Source organism: Arachis ipaensis, chromosome B2 (assembly GCF_059453495.1).
Source record: "Arachis ipaensis isolate K30076 ecotype BB chromosome B2, ASM5945349v1, whole genome shotgun sequence".
In the NCBI taxonomy this organism is placed as follows: Eukaryota; Viridiplantae; Streptophyta; class Magnoliopsida; order Fabales; family Fabaceae; genus Arachis; species Arachis ipaensis.
The window spans coordinates 236,934-258,635 of NC_142437.1; the positions used below are offsets into that span (position 1 = coordinate 236,934).

Consider the following 21,702-nt stretch of genomic DNA (forward strand, 5'->3'; position numbering starts at 1 on the left):
TAATTTTTAATCATTATTTTTGTTTTTTAATTAAAAATTGCCTATGTAGATAAAAAATAAAGAATAAATGCACTAACCCGTTTAAGCTGTTGTTCTGGGAACTAAACTGAAAATCAGTTCGGTTAATTAGAAATCGATCACCAAATCATCGGTTCGATTCAAGATAAAAATCGTTTAGCAATGAACCGATCAAAAATTGAAAAAATCAATCTAACAATTAGTTAAGTTAAATTAGTCTTATTTTTTAACGGTTAATTGATTAAAAATAACAAAATTATTATTTTTAAATTATATATTTTATACATAAATATATTATTTTAAGTTTAATTGGTCCATATTTATTAAATTTATAAATAAGTTCTTATATTTTTTTTTTCAATTGGATCCTGAAGGTTGTTATATTTTTTTTTTTAATTGGATTCCGAAAGTTGTGTTTGTTTCTAGAGACGAAGACTGAGACTAGGCAATTAGTACTTAGGCAGCGTTTGTTTTAAGGTATTGAGACAAAGACTGAGAGATTCAGATTTGGTATCATGTTTGTTGGTTCAGAGACTGGTACTAAAATTTTTGTCTCTGTCCCTAAAATTTCAGTATTTCAGTACCTTCAAAAAGTATGGACACAGAGGACTAAAATTTTTAGAGATGGATACTGAAACTTTAGTAACATTTTATACCTAAAATATCCTCATTTCAATTAATTAATTCCAATTTTACCCTTTGTACAAATTAAATTAGAGCTTCATTCTTGTTTCAATTTATGTCTCCTACTTTGCACCAAACAGAATATTGAGATTTATTTCAATCTCTGTCTCTTAGTCTCTGTCTCTCAGTTTCAGTCTTTCTGTCTCTGTCTCTGCACTGAAATTTCTAAAAACAGACATTGAAACTTTACTAATATTTAATCTCGAAAATGCCCTCATTCAAAACGGTGGTTTCTGGGCAGTTCTGGCGGCCGAGTTTGATGATCACATGAAAACGGTAGAGACTCCTCCTTCCCTGCATTCCTGCCTTCCCAATAGTGCTCTCTCTCTCTCTCTGGCGTTGTCACTGCCTTCCTCTTCTTTTGACGAGCATCTCTCTCCTTTGTATTCTCTCTCCTGCTATGTGCGCACTCTCTCTCTCTCTCTTCGATTCTTCTCGAATCCTCTCCCCCTCTTCTTTGTCTTCTTCCAACAACCGTAGTAGTAATAGTGACTCCAATGGAATGGGTGTTCAAATCTAAACCGATCCAAATCAAACCGCTTATCCAATTCAAACCGAAACCAATTAAAACTGCATTAATTTGGATTTGATTGGATATTATTCTTGGCAAACCGCATGGATTGAATCGGATTCTAAATCTACCTCTTAAAACTAATTCAATCCAATCCAAACCACACAATGTGATATAATATAACTTTTTATTATTATATTTAAAATTTTACGTGTAATATGTTCAATTTGTTATACATTTTTATCTTATTCATGTATTATTATTATCGAGGTGAATACTAAATCGGTACCTGAAAGATTCTAGCACTGACAAGATGGTATCTGATTTTTGTTATTGACAAAATGGTTCCTAAGAGATTTTAAAATTTGACAAGCATGTCCCCAAGCTCACCGGAGCAAATCTTCAGCAAGCATAATGCTAACGTAGCCACTGTATTTTGGTGATCTGACAAACCACCCCCAAACCCCTAATCCCTTCCTCCCCAACGGACACTCACCCCTCCTTCTCCCTTCCTATCGCAGTCCTCCCTTCCACCTGGTGTCTCCCTTGAGGATGCTGCTAGTCTGCTAGTCTTCCTGAGGGGGGGCTGCGATGGGGAAGGAGAAGAAAGGGGGGCTGTGATTGGGAGGGGGGAGCAGGGAGTGTGGGAAGGATTAGTGTTTGGGAGTGATTTTCCAGTTCACCAAAATATGGTGGCCACGTCAGCATTGTACTTGTAGGAGATTTGCTCCGGCGAGTTCGGGGACACGCATATCAAATTTTAAAATCTTCTAGAGACCATTTTGTCAATAATGAAAGTCAGGTACCATTTTATCAGCACCAGAGTTTTTTGGATACCGATTTGGTATTTACCTCTATTATTATTATTATTATTATTATTATTATTATTATTATTATTATTATTATTTAATGAATATTTTATGAATTAAAAAAATTATTTATTTATTTTTACCAACTTATAAATTTTATTTCTATTATGTTATTGTTGATTTTTCGTTATACTATTGATATTCGTTATGTTGTTGTTGGTTATTTAAAATTTGATGTTGAAACTTATTATATTTAATTTTATTTACAAAACCGCAAATCTAATTCCATCCAAACTGCACCGCAAGTAAAATTAGTATTCGAATCAAGTGAATGTTTGACTCAAAACTTATCTAAACTGCACGAACACCCCTACCATTGGCGTCGTCTCTCCCTCCCCTCTTTTTTCTTTTTCCTTCCTTTTTTCTCTATCTTTTTGTTGTCTCTGCTCTCTCTTTCTTTGTTTCTTTTGTTTTCAATGTGTGGGATAACCGAATGAAAATTTTATTCTAATTTTAATTTTTTTTATTAGTAAAGATATTTTAGTAATTTTGTTTATTTCAATTTCTATATTTATCTTCAACTAAACAGGATCCTGACATATAACTTATTTTTATATACTTCCCACTAAATATAATACAGAGACTTTATCTTTGAGCGAAAAGTATGCCAATAGTCAGGCCATGGATTAAACACCAACTGCTTCAAGATAAAAAAAAACACCAACTATTTGCAACATAAGAAAAAATATTACGACGTAAACTCTATTAAACTCTAAAGTAGTCATTAAAATTGGCTGCTTGCATCGAAAAAAATCACCAAAATTTTAATTGCACTATAAAAATCTCTAAGATTAAAAAAATTGCACCACGTGGTTCCTATCCCCTCTCTGTCGAGTTACACATCATATCTTGAATAACTTGAATTAGACAAAACGACGTTACATTAGTTTTGACGATAAATATTTGTTGAAATGATAATAATACAATTTTTTTAATCTTAAAGATATTTATAATGTATTTAAAATCTCAAAAACTTTTCCGGTGCAAACGAACAATCTTAAATGTATTTAATCCAAATTCTACATTGCAAACGTCGATAGGGTGAAAAAGGAGAAAGATTTATTGCACAATCAACTTACGTCTACCTTTTTATTTTCTTTTTTTATGGGATTGTATGCCGCTTGCTATTATTCTATTGCTTCTGCTATTACTTTCAAATTAAATACTACATGATGGTTTTCATAACAATATAAAACATCTATTAGCAAAGAGAATACACAATTCAAATTATTAAAATTTATAACACGAAGGGTTAACGAATGTCAATAGCCAATGGAATGCACGGAGGCTCAAACAAATTGAGTAGGCTGGGAGAAAAATCTAAGCATAAATTTAAAATGAGGTTGACGGATACAATCAATCATAGCTATCACTTACATACTCATTTTAAGTAGTTTGTACTACTCTTAACAGAATGAAACCAATCCTAACAACATATTTAGGAGAATAATTCTCATTACTGACTAAATAACTGAACCTCAATGTAACTATGTAATAATCTAACAATTATGCTTCCCCAAGTATAAACCAACACTGAATTTGAAACTATATGGTATAAGCAACTTTGTAGAATGGTCTAGCAACTGAAAACCAATACTTGCATTTCTTCGATCTAATTAGTCAATGGCATTCATCTAAAACTGTAGAACATTAAATGAAAAATGATGAACTAAGAGCCACCAAATTTACATGGCCATCCTCTAAGGAGATGAAGAGGATGGTACTGTTTGTGCGCATAATAGCTTTAGCAGGCATTTAATCTTCTTCTGACTCTGCAGATAATAATAGATATCATAACTAGAGTATTCTGGAAGATTCCAGGATTTTCATTCAGTGTGAAAGAACAAAAACAAAATCAAGGGTTGAATTTACGCAAAGTCAACCCCAAAATTGACAATGCTCAAACACAGCTTGATAATATTTAGCTCAACTCATGGTTTGACTGATTTATTATCGAGCTTAATCTTATTATGGAATCTTGATGCACGAGTAAAATTTCAAAGACCATTTTAAACATTAACCCTTAGATATTAATTAAGCTTTTGGCTATAAGTACATACTTATTTTCAACATATTTAATCTACAAGACACATTATGCAAATAATTGAGATATTATATATTATTATTGATAATATATAATGATATAGGTGATATTATGCCAAGGTCTCAAGCATCTACATATCTATGTGAACCGATAAATGAATATACAACCCTGCTCATGGAACATAGCAAAGTTAAGTTTGACTCATTTAATAAATGAGCTCAAATTTTTAGCTCAAGCTCAGTAGCTCACCGGCTCAGGAGCTTAGCTTATAAAGTAAGTAACAAATTGAGCTAAAAATAGCTCACATGCTATTAGGAACAAGGTAAACTACCAAAATTGCACCAAAAAACTCATATCGCTATGAAAAATAACCAAATAAGATTTCTATGAATGACAAAGAAGTCTCAAAAGATTTAAAAACGTGACAAAATTAACAAAAATATCATATTTTTTTTACATAAATGATAAAGGAATTTTGTATTTAGCAAACAACTTGTGCATTTTATTTTAACTATGACAAAGTCTCCTTTTTCTAATAATACTTACAAAAAATCGCATCGAAATCTAATATCTAAAGTATTTTATGAAAAAATATAACTAATATCCAGTTAGTTTTCTCACTTTTTAAATCTCTTGGAGCTTATTTGTTATCTTTCCAGGTTATTTTTATTAGTGGCATAAACTTTCGAGTACCATCTTGGAAGTTTATGTTTGGGAAAGTATGCAGATGTTAAACAAAAAGAGTTGTCGCCTTCTCTTAATGCAACAAGGAAACTAAATGAACAAGATATAGCATTAGTTTCAAATAGAACATTTGCTTCATACCATATATAGCTTCCATGTTATTTTCCTTGTAAACACCAAGAGGTGATCCATGGACAGAGAGAAGCATCTCGCCAGGTTTCGGCAGCCTAAGGGTTTTGGGTGTCATCCCAACAGACAAGCGCTGACTACTCACCTGCAAAAGGCAACAAAGCCAAATCAATCACAGCTGTTTAAAAAATAGCCTCAGCAATGAATACTAGAGTTCATAAAGTCATCCATAAAAAACATAAGGTAAAAAATAAAGGGAGAAAATACAGACATTGGGAGTCTGAAGACCTTCTTGACTTGTGAGAGTCTGAGCTTCACATGGCTCCTCAAAAACCTATGTAACAGACATTCAATCAATTCATATTATCACAATACATTGCAATCACTAATTAGTTGTTATTTGCAAGCTGTTTAAGTTAGTCATAATAGATTTAGCAGCATATGCAAAGAAACTAGTAATAGAGGTAAGTTCTCTTCCATCTGTACATGAAACAATCCTAAATGAATAGCAACATTTCTCATTCAAATCAATTCATGGATGTTTCAGCACATGATGGAAATGAGAATGGAAGTGCTATATTAATGCTGCTCTTACACAGCTACCCCAATTTTATGTCGCATCAAGTCCTGCGTAAGTGACCCAAACAAGCCAGCTAGGATGTTACAAAATACAATTAATCAAAGTGCATAGAGAAGATAGAGAACATACAAAGTCCTTAAAATGAAGATTTTCATCACTAAGAAATCCTGTTCTCCCTGCCAACAAAGAAGTAAACTAATAGGTATCAACTACAATCTATGCCAAAATGTATAAGAACTATAATATCTATAGTAAAATCGTTCAAAATTGAAGGAAGCCAAACAATTTAAGGGGCATAGAACAATAGTATGTTTCGTATCACACATTTCCATTTTTTTTAATTCAATTTAAGAAACTTTAATTCAGATATGAAATGAGTTAAATCGAAAGAGAAAACTAAACATTACCAGTATTGCTAGAGTATTCAAAACCACCAAACTGAGGAACCGAAGAAGGACATTCCGAAGGAAAAGCAATCGAAAGTCTCTGGAACAGAGAAGCGTGCAAATCTCTTCCTACACCACCACAGGTCGTGGACATTTTGCTCCCTCCCTCTTTCCACTTCACATCGAATTTCCCATTCCCTTCATCTTTCACAATTGAGAGATTCGGTAAGGTTTCTTCGAAGACCTGCAGCATTGGCTTCCGGAGCTGTTCCTCACTGAAACACGACCGAACCAAACGAAGTTCCATCAACAATCGTTCGATGTCAACATCACGAACCACCCTAATTGCACTGATTTGACGCTCCACTGCCACAAACACACAGGTAGAGTTTTAATGAAAATAAATAGTGAAAACTTTATGCTGATCAAGAAATTTGTTATTTGATCTTGCTGTACCTTCGATTTCAAGCTCCTTGAATTGAGGTTTCTGCGTTTGGGTTTTAAGTTCCTTCAATTGAGTTGACTGTTTGACCATTTTCTTTGATATACGCCTTGGAAATTTTGCCTTTAATATACTAAAAATAATATAGTAAGAAAAAATGGCTACAATCTACAATCATAGTTATCAGCATAGTTGTAAAAACCGAACCGATGATCGAATCGGTCAGGTTACTGGTTCACTGGTTCAACCGATAAACCGCTGGTTGAACTGATAAAACCGGTTTCACATAAATAAAAAATATAAAATACTAAAAATAGTCATAAACTTAATAAATTCAAAATACATATTGTTAGTTCTTCCCCAACATTTTAAAAACAACCAAATTTCAAAGTCTAAATATAACTAATACAAAGATAAACATTCAAAATACATATTGTTAGTTGCCTTAATTCCTATTTTAAAACAATAGCAATCCTAAATTTCCTAATTCCTATTCCAGTATTCCCTATTCAGCAAGACAGCAACCTTAAAGGCTTAAATAGTTAAATTCACAGCAATCTTAAATAGTTAAATTCACAGCACAAGCATATTCATCCTAGACAAGCATTAGTCAACAAGCAATCTTAAATAGTTAAATTCCCTATTCAGCAAGACAAGCATATTCATAAATCATAACAGAACAATATTAGATTAACATTATTCATAACAGATTCAAGCTTTCAAGTTTCAACAAGCATGTTCATCCCAGAAATTTCAACAAGCATAAATATGCATAACACTGTAACAGCAAGAAGTGCAGAACAGACTACAGAGGAGAACTGGAGCTAACCTGTTTGACAGAGCAGAAGAGCGAGGCAACGGCGAGATCGACGGCGCAGCAACGGCGAGGGCGACGGTGCGGCGACGGCGATGAGAGACAGCCGCGGGTCTGTCTCTGTCCTGTTCCTACTTCGTTGGTTCCTTCAGACTTCAGAGTTCTGACCGGCGGTGAGACGAAGAGGACGACGGCGGGCGGCTGGCGGCGGTGGCTGGGTGAGTGACGTAGAATGAGGTGAGGCGGAGAGGGTTAGCAGTTCGCACATTAGGGTTGGGGGGAGGGGAAAAGTGGAACTGGGGTTGGGGTTTGGGGCTGGGGTCCGTAATTACGAGGACCTTTCTTTTTTTAATTTCTTTTTTTTTTAAAATAAACCAAAACGACGTCGTTTTGGAAAAGGAATAAAAAAAAAACGTTTTCGAACCGGTCGGTTAATCAGAAACCGCCGGTTTTCCGGTTTTCAGCAAAACCAGCCGGTTCAACCCGGTTCTCAACGGTTCTCTTTCTTATCCGGTCATACCACTTGTCCGGACTAGTTATGGGTCCAGTTCACCGGTTTTTACAACTATGGTTATCAGAACCGAACCGATAATCTACCCGGTCATATGACCGGTTCACCGGGTCACTGGTTCAACTAGTGAGTTACTGATTCACCCGGTTGACTCGGTCATAATTTAAAAAATATAAAATTATATAAATGAAATTAAAATTACATACTAAAACTTAAAATGCAAGTCTTTACAAACATATTAATAATAATCAAATGTTAATTTTTGACAACTAATAATGTAAAAAGAGATAATAAACTAGTTTCTAGTACAAAATACTTTCTCTATTTAAATAAATAAGAGCAAGCAAAAGATAACATAATCGATAATCAAGTCCAAGTGATCTTAAAATCTACATCTATATCTTCATAGGACAAATTTGGAGCTTGATCAACATTTTCCTCATCTTATATGCAATACATCATAGAGGTCACATTCAATAATTTGATTGACTTGAAGCTCATTAAAAAAAGAAATAAAAATTAAAACCAAGGTTCTAAAAAACGGACCGGACCGGCCGATTCGACCGGTTTAACCGCAAACCGACGCTGCAAACGATCCAGTCCTCATCTGAAAACTGTGCACAGAAGAACCGCTCAAGAACCGGTGAACCGGTCAAAAACCAGCTAGTTGGACCGAACCGGTGACCGGCCGGTTACGCTGAACGACGCCGTTTTATGAGTTTTAAAAAAAAATAAAAAAATGAACCCGACCCGACTCGCTCGTGGAGCACCCAGAGCACCCCACCCCCCTTTCTTCCCCCGACCCCATTCATTCATGATTCATCTGAATCATCTCCAATGGATAACCCTAGCCGCCCTGAACCATAGCCCCCCTGTCGCCATCCTTCGTCCCTGCGGTCACAGGTCGTCAGCGCCACCGCCATCGCCTGGACCTCAGCCCCAGTAACCCTCCATCGTCGCCTGGTTCCCTGCCCAGTAGCCCTCCATCTCCATCGTCTTCATCTTCTCAACACCAGCAAGCAGTAGCCCTCTCATCGCGCGGTCCTCAACAGTCAACACCGGCAGCCCTCCATCCCCCATTCATTCGTCTCAGTCTCGTCTCGTGAACCCTAGCTCTGAAGCATTCATAAATCCCAGCCCAGTAGCCACCGCCGTCGCCGGGGTTCTCAGGTCGTCAGCGCCACCGCGGTCGCCTAGTCTCTTGCTTCGTCTTCGCTGACCTCTTGCTTCGTCTTCGCTTCGTCAGCACCCAGGTGAGTGACTCCTCTGTTTCATACTTTCATCTTCTATGTTAGAATGTATGGTTCTGATTCCAGAACGCGTCGTCTTCGCTGGCCTCTTACTTCGTCTTCATAATCTTCGTCTTCGCATAATGTTCTGTTTCATACATTCATGTTTTTGTGTTTTGCTTTGTTACTCTGTTTCGGTGTTTTGTCAAGGCTGGAAAGTGGATATTTACTCTATTTAAAAAAAAGTTGAATGGGTGAATGCTGTAGGCAGAATTGTATTGTGTTGAATGGCTGAATGTTGTAGGCAGATAAGGTGTTGTGTTGAATACTTGAATGGCTCCTGAGTGTTTCTCAAATAAACTAGTTATTCTTAACCAAGCATATGATGGTTGATTGTGCAGGCTTTTCAGCAGTTTACAGGCATTAACACAGTAATGTACTACAGCCCAACGATTGTGCAAATGGCTGGCTTCCGCTCTAATGAGTTAGCTCTTCTTCTATCCCTCATAGTTGTGGCTTGAATGCTTGCGGCACCATTCTTGGCATTTACCTTATCGACCACGCAGGGCGAAGAAAACTGTCCCTCTATAGCTTAGCAGGAGTAATAGTATCACTGATCATCCTGTCCATTTCATTTTTCAAGCAATCATCTGAAAATGCTTTGTATGGATGGCTTGCGGTTCTAGGATCGGCCCTGTATATTGCATTCTTCTCACCGGGGATGGGGACTGTGCCTTGGACAGTAAACTCAGAGATATATCCCGAACAATACCGAGGAATTTACGGCGGCATGTCTGCAACTGTCAATTGGGTTTCCAATTTGATTGTAGCAGAGTCATTTCTGTCAATTTGATTGGGCAGAACCTCTGTGGACCCCACCGACCAGGGTGGTGCTGGTCTCCTCTTTGGGACCCACTTTCAGGATGCTTGGGATGATCTTGTCCTTCAGGTAATTATTCTCTGTTCTACTCCTACACTACATTTTTATGCCTCTCTCTCTATGCAACAGTGTGTTGCACTTGCACACTACTTATTAGACCATGTTTTTCTCATTGCCAAACCCAAAACAATTTATAAAGCCTTGGTTAATCATGTGTTTTCTTAGGTGTATTTCTGAGTTGTTTAATTTAGTGTAGGTTGATTCTAATGAATTAAAATAGCTACTGCATATAACAAATGTGACTCAAAATAAATATATAATTCGTGATATAGATTAATTTGAATCATATGAGTAATAATTTTATTCACGTATATTAGAATTGAAATGATGTGAACTTAATTCAACTCCAAAAACTAATTTATAAAATAAAAAATATCTTATATTTATAAATTATCTAAACACCTTCATTAAATTAGATTAGAATCCTATGTGTTTTATGTCGGATATTTGACTAGTTGCAAATTTTCAATGACCAGCTTTCTCCTCATTATATATTTGATTCTTGCTAAAAAAAACTTATTTCTGCTATTTTAATTTTGGTATTCTTTAACAGGTTGAACTGAGGGTCACAACTTTCAAGTCTTCAAATTAGAAATAGAAGATATATTTCTAATCGATTGGTATGGCGGTCCTAAACCTCTCAGTGTGGACGAGTACCTGCATCCCAAAATGTAGGTACTGCAGCAGAAATAATTTCCTTTAAATGGCAATGATATAACATGATAACCCCCCACCCTAAACAGTAACAAATGAATAAAAGTTTTATGCCATTTACGAAATTCTCATCTATGATTTCGTAATTAATTTTTATTCAATTATGGTGGGTTATGTCATCCACAGGAACAGTTTTGGCTTCATTGTGTGAATGCTCTTCTAAGTCATTTCTATTTTGGGCTATCTGCAAATGCACATATTCATTGGAGCTATTGTAAATATAAGATAAGTTGTATATGTTGTTTCAAATCTTTGCATTCCTTCCCAAATACTCTTGTATTCTTGTACCATCGCTATATATCCCTTTGCCATTTGAGATGCTTCTCCAAGCATCGTAATGTTGAAGAGGAAACAGCGTAAGCTACTGCGGTTAACCCTCTACTTTTAGCTTTTTATATAGACAAGCAAATTGTGTATACTTGACCAGTGTGGCTATTAAATATGAACATATGTTGCAATGGTTCAGTGTGCCCTATTTTATTCGACCTCTTTTATGTTACCAGTATCATCTATGTATCAGTTGTCAGGTGAATGTTATGTATCAGTTACCTCAGGAGAATCTGATACGCTCATACGCACAACTTCTTTCTAATTTTTAATCATTATTTTTGTTTTTTAATTAAAAATTGCCTATGTAGATAAAAAATAAAGAATAAATGCACTAACCCGTTTAAGCTGTTGTTCTGGGAACTAAACTGAAAATCAGTTCGGTTAATTAGAAATCGATCACCAAATCATCGGTTCGATTCAAGATAAAAATCGTTTAGCAATGAACCGATCAAAAATTGAAAAAATCAATCTAACAATTAGTTAAGTTAAATTAGTCTTATTTTTTAACGGTTAATTGATTAAAAATAACAAAATTATTATTTTTAAATTATATATTTTATACATAAATATATTATTTTAAGTTTAATTGGTCCATATTTATTAAATTTATAAATAAGTTCTTATATTTTTTTTTTCAATTGGATCCTGAAGGTTGTTATATTTTTTTTTTTAATTGGATTCCGAAAGTTGTGTTTGTTTCTAGAGACGAAGACTGAGACTAGGCAATTAGTACTTAGGCAGCGTTTGTTTTAAGGTATTGAGACAAAGACTGAGAGATTCAGATTTGGTATCATGTTTGTTGGTTCAGAGACTGGTACTAAAATTTTTGTCTCTGTCCCTAAAATTTCAGTATTTCAGTACCTTCAAAAAGTATGGACACAGAGGACTAAAATTTTTAGAGATGGATACTGAAACTTTAGTAACATTTTATACCTAAAATATCCTCATTTCAATTAATTAATTCCAATTTTACCCTTTGTACAAATTAAATTAGAGCTTCATTCTTGTTTCAATTTATGTCTCCTACTTTGCACCAAACAGAATATTGAGATTTATTTCAATCTCTGTCTCTTAGTCTCTGTCTCTCAGTTTCAGTCTTTCTGTCTCTGTCTCTGCACTGAAATTTCTAAAAACAGACATTGAAACTTTACTAATATTTAATCTCGAAAATGCCCTCATTCAAAACGGTGGTTTCTGGGCAGTTCTGGCGGCCGAGTTTGATGATCACATGAAAACGGTAGAGACTCCTCCTTCCCTGCATTCCTGCCTTCCCAATAGTGCTCTCTCTCTCTCTCTGGCGTTGTCACTGCCTTCCTCTTCTTTTGACGAGCATCTCTCTCCTTTGTATTCTCTCTCCTGCTATGTGCGCACTCTCTCTCTCTCTCTTCGATTCTTCTCGAATCCTCTCCCCCTCTTCTTTGTCTTCTTCCAACAACCGTAGTAGTAATAGTGACTCCAATGGAATGGGTGTTCAAATCTAAACCGATCCAAATCAAACCGCTTATCCAATTCAAACCGAAACCAATTAAAACTGCATTAATTTGGATTTGATTGGATATTATTCTTGGCAAACCGCATGGATTGAATCGGATTCTAAATCTACCTCTTAAAACTAATTCAATCCAATCCAAACCACACAATGTGATATAATATAACTTTTTATTATTATATTTAAAATTTTACGTGTAATATGTTCAATTTGTTATACATTTTTATCTTATTCATGTATTATTATTATCGAGGTGAATACTAAATCGGTACCTGAAAGATTCTAGCACTGACAAGATGGTATCTGATTTTTGTTATTGACAAAATGGTCCCTAAGAGATTTTAAAATTTGACAAGCATGTCCCCAAGCTCACCGGAGCAAATCTTCAGCAAGCATAATGCTAACGTAGCCACTGTATTTTGGTGATCTGACAAACCACCCCCAAACCCCTAATCCCTTCCTCCCCAACGGACACTCACCCCTCCTTCTCCCTTCCTATCGCAGTCCTCCCTTCCACCTGGTGTCTCCCTTGAGGATGCTGCTAGTCTGCTAGTCTTCCTGAGGGGGGGCTGCGATGGGGAAGGAGAAGAAAGGGGGGCTGTGATTGGGAGGGGGGAGCAGGGAGTGTGGGAAGGATTAGTGTTTGGGAGTGATTTTCCAGTTCACCAAAATATGGTGGCCACGTCAGCATTGTACTTGTAGGAGATTTGCTCCGGCGAGTTCGGGGACACGCATATCAAATTTTAAAATCTTCTAGAGACCATTTTGTCAATAACGAAAGTCAGGTACCATTTTATCAGCACCAGAGTTTTTTGGATACCGATTTGGTATTTACCTCTATTATTATTATTATTATTATTATTATTATTATTATTATTATTATTATTATTATTTAATGAATATTTTATGAATTAAAAAAATTATTTATTTATTTTTACCAACTTATAAATTTTATTTCTATTATGTTATTGTTGATTTTTCGTTATACTATTGATATTCGTTATGTTGTTGTTGGTTATTTAAAATTTGATGTTGAAACTTATTATATTTAATTTTGTTATTTACAAAACCGCAAATCTAATTCCATCCAAACCGCACCGCAAGTAAAATTAGTATTCGAATCAAGTGAATGTTTGACTCAAAACTTATCTAAACTGCACGAACACCCCTACCATTGGCGTCGTCTCTCCCTCCCCTCTTTTTTCTTTTTCCTTCCTTTTTTCTCTATCTTTTTGTTGTCTCTGCTCTCTCTTTCTTTGTTTCTTTTGTTTTCAATGTGTGGGATAACCGAATGAAAATTTTATTCTAATTTTAATTTTTTTTATTAGTAAAGATATTTTAGTAATTTTGTTTATTTCAATTTCTATATTTATCTTCAACTAAACAGGATCCTGACATATAACTTATTTTTATATACTTCCCACTAAATATAATACAGAGACTTTATCTTTGAGCGAAAAGTATGCCAATAGTCAGGCCATGGATTAAACACCAACTGCTTCAAGATAAAAAAAAACACCAACTATTTGCAACATAAGAAAAAATATTACGACGTAAACTCTATTAAACTCTAAAGTAGTCATTAAAATTGGCTGCTTGCATCGAAAAAAATCACCAAAATTTTAATTGCACTATAAAAATCTCTAAGATTAAAAAAATTGCACCACGTGGTTCCTATCCCCTCTCTGTCGAGTTACACATCATATCTTGAATAACTTGAATTAGACAAAACGACGTTACTTTAGTTTTGACGATAAATATTTGTTGAAATGATAATAATACAATTTTTTTAATCTTAAAGATATTTATAATGTATTTAAAATCTCAAAAACTTTTCCGGTGCAAACGAACAATCTTAAATGTATTTAATCCAAATTCTACATTGCAAACGTCGATAGGGTGAAAAAGGAGAAAGATTTATTGCACAATCAACTTACGTCTACCTTTTTATTTTCTTTTTTTATGGGATTGTATGCCGCTTGCTATTATTCTATTGCTTCTGCTATTACTTTCAAATTAAATACTACATGATGGTTTTCATAACAATATAAAACATCTATTAGCAAAGAGAATACACAATTCAAATTATTAAAATTTATAACACGAAGGGTTAACGAATGTCAATAGCCAATGGGATGCACGGAGGCTCAAACAAATTGAGTAGGCTGGGAGAAAAATCTAAGCATAAATTTAAAATGAGGTTGACCGATACAATCAATCATAGCTATCACTTACATACTCATTTTAAGTAGTTTGTACTACTCTTAACAGAATGAAACCAATCCTAACAACATATTTAGGAGAATAATTCTCATTACTGACTAAATAACTGAACCTCAATGTAACTATGTAATAATCTAACAATTATGCTTCCCCAAGTATAAACCAACACTGAATTTGAAACTATATGGTATAAGCAACTTTGTAGAATGGTCTAGCAACTGAAAACCAATACTTGCATTTCTTCGATCTAATTAGTCAATGGCATTCATCTAAAACTGTAGAACATTAAATGAAAAATGATGAACTAGGAGCCACCAAATTTACATGGCTATCCTCTAAGGAGATGAAGAGGATGGTACTGTTTGTGCGCATAATAGCTTTAGCAGGCATTTAATCTTCTTCTGACTCTGCAGATAATAATAGATATCATAACTAGAGTATTCTGGAAGATTCCAGGATTTTCATTCAGTGTGAAAGAACAAAAACAAAATCAAGGGTTGAATTTACGCAAAGTCAACCCCAAAATTGACAATGCTCAAACACAGCTTGATAATATTTAGCTCAACTCATGGTTTGACTGATTTATTATCGAGCTTAATCTTATTATGGAATCTTGATGCACGAGTAAAATTTCAAAGACCATTTTAAACATTAACCCTTAGATATTAATTAAGCTTTTGGCTATAAGTACATACTTATTTTCAACATATTTAATCTACAAGACACATTATGCAAATAATTGAGATATTATATATTATTATTGATAATATATAATGATATAGGTGATATTATGCCAAGGTCTCAAGCATCTACATATCTATGTGAACCGATAAATGAATATACAACCCTGCTCATGGAACATAGCAAAGTTAAGTTTGACTCATTTAATAAATGAGCTCAAATTTTTAGCTCAAGCTCAGTAGCTCACCGGCTCAGGAGCTTAGCTTATAAAGTAAGTAACAAATTGAGCTAAAAATAGCTCACATGCTATTAGGAACAAGGTAAACTACCAAAATTGCACCAAAAAACTCATATCGCTATGAAAAATAACCAAATAAGATTTCTATGAATGACAAAGAAGTCTCAAAAGATTTAAAAACGTGACAAAATTAACAAAAATATCATATTTTTTTTACATAAATGATAAAGGAATTTTGTATTTAGCAAACAACTTTTGCATTTTATTTTAAATTCAATCATTCACAAAACACATTGAAAAAATTCCTTGACAAATCACCAAATTTTAACTATGACAAAGTCTCATTTTTCTAATAATACTTACAAAAAATCGCATCGAAATCTAATATCTAAAGTATTTTATGAAAAAATATAACTAATATCCAGTTAGTTTTCTCACTTTTTAAATCTTTTGGAGCTTATTTGTTATCTTTCCAGGTTATTTTTATTAGCGGCATAAACTTTCGAGTACCATATTGGAAGTTTATTTTTGGGAAAGTTTGCAGATGTTAAACAAAAGGAGTTGTCGCCTTCTCTTAATGCAACAAGGAAACTAAATGAACAAGATATAGCATTAGTTTCAAATAGAACATTTGCTTCATACCATATATAGCTTCCATGTTATTTTCCTTGTAAACACCAAGAGGTGATCCATGGACAGAGAGAAGCATCTCGCCAGGTTTCGGCAGCCTAAGGGTTTTAGGTGTCATCCCAACAGACAAGCGCTGACTACTCACCTGCAAAAGGCAACAAAGCCAAATCAATCACAGCTGTTTAAAAAATAGCCTCAGCAATGAATACTAGAGTTCATAAAATCATCCATAAAAAACAGAAGGTAAAAAATAAATGGAGAAAATACAGACATTGGGAGTCTGAAGAACTTCTTGACTTGTGAGAGTCTGAGCTTCACATGGCTCCTCAAAAACCTATGTAACAGACATTCAATCAATTTATATTATCACAATACATTGCAATCACTAATTAGTTGTTATTTGCAAGCTGTTTAAGTTAGTCATAATAGATTTAGCAGCATATGCAAAGAAACTAGTAATAGAGGTAAGTTCTCTTCCAACAACATGAAACGATCCTAAATGAATAGCAACATTTCTCATTCAAATCAATTCATGGATGCTTCAGCACATGATGGAAATGAGAATGGAAGTGCTATATTAATGCTGTTCTTACACAGCTACCCCAATTTTATGTCGCATCAAGTCCTGCGTAAGTGACCCAAACAAGCCAGCTAGGATGTTACAAAATACAATTAATCAAAGTGCACAGAGAAGATAGAGAACATACAAAGTCCTTAAAATGAAGATTTTCATCACCAAGAAATCCTGTTCTCCATGCCAACAAAGAAGTAAACTAATAGGTATCAACTACAATCTATGCCAAAATGTATAAGAACTATAATATCTATAGTAAAATCGTTCAAAATTGAAGGAAGTCAAACAATTTAAGGGGCATAGAACAATAGTATGTTTCGTGTCACACATTTCCATTTTTTAATTCAATTTAAGAAACTTTAATTCAGATATGAAATGAGTTAAATCAAAAGAGAAAACTAAACATTACCAGTATTGTTAGAGTATTCAAAACCACCAAACTGAGGAACCGAAGAAGGACATTCCGAAGGAAAAGCAATCGAAAGCCTTTAGAACAGAGAAGCATGCAAATCTCTTCCTACACCACCACAGGTCGTGGACATTTTGCTCCCTCTCTCTTTCCACTTCACATCGAATTTCCCATTCCCTTCATCTTTCACAATTGAGAGATTCGGTAAGGTTTCTTTGAAGACCTGCAGCATTGGCTTCCGGAGCTGTTCCTCACTGAATCACGACCGAACCAAACGAAGTTCCATCAACAATCACTCGATGTCAACATCACAAACCACCCTAATTGCACTGATTTGACGCTCCACTGCCACAAACACACAGGTAGAGTTTTAATGAAAACAAATAGTGAAAACTTTATGCTGATCAAGAAATTTGTTATTTGATCTTGCTGTACCTTCAATTTCAAGCTCCTTGAATTGAGGTTGCTGCGTTTGGGTTTTAAGTTCCTTCAATTGAGTTGATTGTTTGACCATTTTCTTCGCTATACGCCTTGGAAATTTTGCCTTTAATATACTAAAAATAATATAGTAAGAAAAAAGGGCTACAATCTCCAATCATAGTTATCAGAACCGAACCGGCAATCCACCCGGTCATATGACCGGTTCACCGGGTCACTGGTTCAACCAGTGAGTTACTGATTCACCCGGTTGACCCGGTCATAATTTAAAAAATATAAAATTATATAAATGAAATTAAAATTACATACTAAAACTTAAAATGCAAGTCTTTACAAACATATTAATAATAATCAAATGTTAATTTTTAGACAACTAATAATGTAAAAAGAGATAATAAACTAGTTTCTAGTACAAAATAATTTCTCTATTTAAATAAACAAGAGCAAGCAAAAGATAACATAATCGATAATCAAGTCCAAGTGATCTTAAAATCGACATATATATCTTCATAGGACAAATTTGGAGCTTGATCAACATTTTCCTCATCTTATGTGCAATACATCATAGAGGTCACATTCAATAATTTTATTGACTTGAAGCTCAATAAAAAAACAAATAAAAATTAAAACTCCTTGATTCTTCATTTCTTTGGCAACCAAATGATTGAAAAGATAAGTGAACATAGACCAAATATGCAGAGGTTGAGCACTAACATTTTGAAAATTAGCAATACTCAACATCTAAAACAGAGAGAACAATTGTACAAAAATAGATATTAACAGTTAATAATTTGTAGAAGCATTGACATTTGCTTATACTATTGTTGTGAAACATGATCATTAATAAACTTCAATACATGGAATTCATGTAAGTTGTTTATGCTATTTTTGCATAACTCATGACATTTGCTTATGTTTTTTTGTGGGAATTAACTTAATATTCTATAGTTTGTGGAAGCTTTCTACTCCTTTTAGTTTCTTTTTTTCAATGGAAACAAGATTTAACAACAATAAAAATTCCATCATTCATTTTAATCAATTCAAAACAAGATACAACTTGGCAAAATTTAACTAAAAAATTTAATAAATAAATTCAGTTTAATACAATAGAGAAGACTCAATCATTCATATAAAAGCTCATGCTTTAGTATCATTTTAACAAAGTGATTACATTGAACAAATAAAAGCTCACACCTCACCATAATTTTAACAAAGATTAGTAACATTTTCAGCAGACAGCAGATTGATCAAAATTTTAACATAATTAACAAAGAATTATCAAAGTTTCAGTATAATTATTTCAATACAGCATAGAAAAAAAACCAAACAGAGTACAGCACAGCAGTAGCAACAGAGTTAATCATTCAACAATAGTGTTAACAGTAGTAAAACCCTAAACACTTCGTTCTCACTTCTGAACAGAGCATAAAAAAAGAAGAACAAGCAATAGCAATGTGCATCGACCTTCGATCTGAGCAGTTGAGTGCGACAGCGAGTAGACGACGGCGAGCAGGACGGCCACCAGACGACGACCACTGTTATTCCTTCTTCTCCACTTCACCACTTCCTCAAAAATTAAAAAGAGCAGCAGCAGAGTAACAAATCTATTTTAACAACACAAAATCAACCATTTAATTTCAATCCACATTCAGAAATCAGTAAATCACTAAACAGAGCATAAAAGCAAGAACCGAAGAAGTGAAAAACCCTGTAAGCCTGTAAGCAGTGCCACTAATTCTACTTCAGTTATCCAGTAACAAATTCTACTTCCAGCAACAACCACATTTATGATAGGTTCAGCATCAAATTCAACTTACAGCTGACAACAAATTCTACTTCTAGAGTTCTAGCAATAAATTCAGCTATGATAACTATGATAACTTTAAGATAGCAACAAAAAAAACAAGAAAATTGAAACAGAAAAAACAGGGAAAACTCACTAACAAATTCAAGGTTCATGATAATCAGTAACAAATTTTAGCATCACGTTCAACTTTTAGCAACAAATTATTTTGGCAACAAAATCAAAGTGCAGTAATGCAGCAACAAAATTGAAACAGAAAGAACAGGGGGAACTCACCAAATCGGTTTGCACGAAGGAATCTGACGGCAAGGCTCAAAGCAAGAAGACGACAACGAAGACCAGCCCACCAGGATCTGTTGCCTCTGTTACCGGCGATGAAGAGCGTAGGGAAGGGAGAGATTGAGACCAGGTGTGAGGCAGAGACCGTGAGAAGCAAGAAGATGACCACTACCACCACCCAAGGGACCAGATGCGGTTCCATTTGCTTCTGCCGCCAGCGAAGCGAGCGCATGGGTATGGGATCGTGACGACGACCAAGGTGAGTGGACGAGGTGAGAGACTGAGAGAGCGACGAGGTGAGGCCGTGAGAGATTGAGAGTGACGACTGTCGAGGTGAGGGGAGAGACGAGAGAGGGACTATTGAGTACTGAGTTCTGACTACCGAGCTAGAGATGGAGAGAGCACAGAGACTAGCTGGGTTGGGGGGTTCTACTCAGACTCTCAGAGTCAAGAGTATCAGATTTGGCATTTGGGCATATGGTTTCATCGAAAGGGAAAGGGGAGGAGGGGGTTATGAAATGATGCCAGACTGGGTTAAATTAACTGGTCGGGTTACCGGGTTTCACAAAAACCCGTCGAGTCGAACCGGGATTCGACCGGGTTTGTTGCACAATCGGTTCAACGAGTGGCTCGGCCCGGCCAGGTGACCGGAGTCAAGCCGAGTTTGATAACTATGTCTACAATAGACCACAAATAAAAACACAAATATCCTAAATAATATAATTTGCAACATCCATGTACAGGTCTCCAACATTCATTAAAAGTTTTCACCTATCGTCATTTTAATCTACATTATTACTTAATAGACCAAAAATTACAGCAGATGGATAGCTTTTTGTCATCTCCCAAAGCAATCACTCAATATTTCCTCACAACATCCTTCATTATTTTCCCTCCATCTTAGGTTATATGTCCATTCCCTTTGTAGCATTTAGCAACATGATACATATATAGAAATATCTTTTAGTCATCACAATATGTTTTTAGATGCCCTTTATATCAATGCATATCTCAACTTTTCTTTCTTACTTATTTCTTTCTCTTTTTTTGCTTAACCCATTTTCTTCCTTAACACCTTTTGATTGTAAACTATTATTTTTTTTAATCTAAAATGGGACAAAAGTTATCCCAGAGATTGTGTTTCTTCAACTTCTCAACTTTTTCAATGAATAATAATATTCTGTGTGATCTGATATATTTCAATTAACAAATTAACATAGACAATAATAAAAGACAAGAATATGGTTAGTTTAACAAGCAGTCATCAATTGCATAGCCATAAAGGAGTCTCATTACATGAATAAAAGATAAATTGAGAATTGCAAACAATCATATGCAAGACACTTATTACATTGTATTTAATGAAGATGGATTAGTGAACCTAAATGGTAAGGCAAACCGAAGCAAACTAAGGCCTTCATTCTTCCATTTGTCTTTAATTAAATTCAAATGACAAGCAGATTAAGGCCCCAAAATGTTAACTAGTTCATTCTTTTATAAAGCAACAAGGTTTAATCATACACAAGCAAATTAAGGCTCTATTTTGAAAGAACACATCACAAATATTAAAAAGCTCTCACTGAATTGAATAAAGTTTAATTACACTGTATTTTTATCTTATAAAAAGACAACCCAGAACTAACCTAATAAAAAAGATAGATGAACAAAGAAATTTAAAAATACAACTAATCCATATTCTTAACTGATCAACTCGTCAATATTCAATAATCAATTAATCAAAAATCAAGAGATGCACAAAAAAATAGAAGAAGAAACACGCTATCAATGTCCATTCCATTAAGCAAATTCTAGTGCCAAAGTTCTATCATTCCAGAAAATGACACAAAACAATCATACAAAATACCATAGTTTAAAAATAAATAAATTCAATTCATAGAGGAAGAGAAAAAAAACAAATATTTAGATAAAATAAAATAAGAGACACAAATTTAGGTTCCAAAATGAGAAATGACAACAAATAGAAGATGAAGAAAGAGAACGCATACCTAATTTTCTGAAGGAAGGAGACATTTGTTGCAGTGCTGGCAGCAG

General features: G+C 34.5%; 1 protein-coding gene, 1 long non-coding RNA gene and 1 pseudogene across 3 annotated transcripts; 1 reads left to right on the plus strand and 2 right to left on the minus strand.

Annotated features, from left to right (window-relative positions):
• Nucleotides 1–3,387: 3,387 nt before the first annotated feature.
• Nucleotides 3,388–7,496, minus strand: LOC107626632 (uncharacterized). 2 transcript variants are annotated; one of them, XM_088505526.1, is made up of 7 exons: nucleotides 7,177–7,496; nucleotides 6,362–6,480; nucleotides 5,927–6,271; nucleotides 5,649–5,695; nucleotides 5,211–5,273; nucleotides 4,952–5,084; nucleotides 3,388–3,854 (listed from the first exon to the last, which is right to left on the minus strand). In XM_088505526.1, the coding sequence occupies exons 2-7, from the start codon at nucleotides 6,438–6,440 to the stop codon at nucleotides 3,838–3,840; spliced, it is 684 nt and encodes a 227-aa protein (XP_088361652.1). In that variant the 5' UTR covers nucleotides 6,441–6,480; nucleotides 7,177–7,496; the 3' UTR covers nucleotides 3,388–3,837. The 2 variants fall into 2 exon arrangements, with proteins under 2 accessions (XP_088361652.1, XP_016185014.2); XM_016329528.2 differs by having other exon boundaries at nucleotides 6,362–6,470; nucleotides 7,177–7,485.
• A 974-nt stretch (nucleotides 7,497–8,470) lies between these two features.
• LOC148572749 (uncharacterized) lies at nucleotides 8,471–11,044 on the plus strand. The gene is made up of 3 exons (XR_015904841.1): nucleotides 8,471–8,925; nucleotides 9,303–9,850; nucleotides 10,395–11,044. It is a non-coding gene; the product is annotated as an uncharacterized LOC148572749 (long non-coding RNA).
• A 3,539-nt stretch (nucleotides 11,045–14,583) lies between these two features.
• On the minus strand, nucleotides 14,584–19,882 carry LOC148572750 (uncharacterized; annotated as a pseudogene).
• Between the last annotated feature and the right edge of the window lie 1,820 nt (nucleotides 19,883–21,702).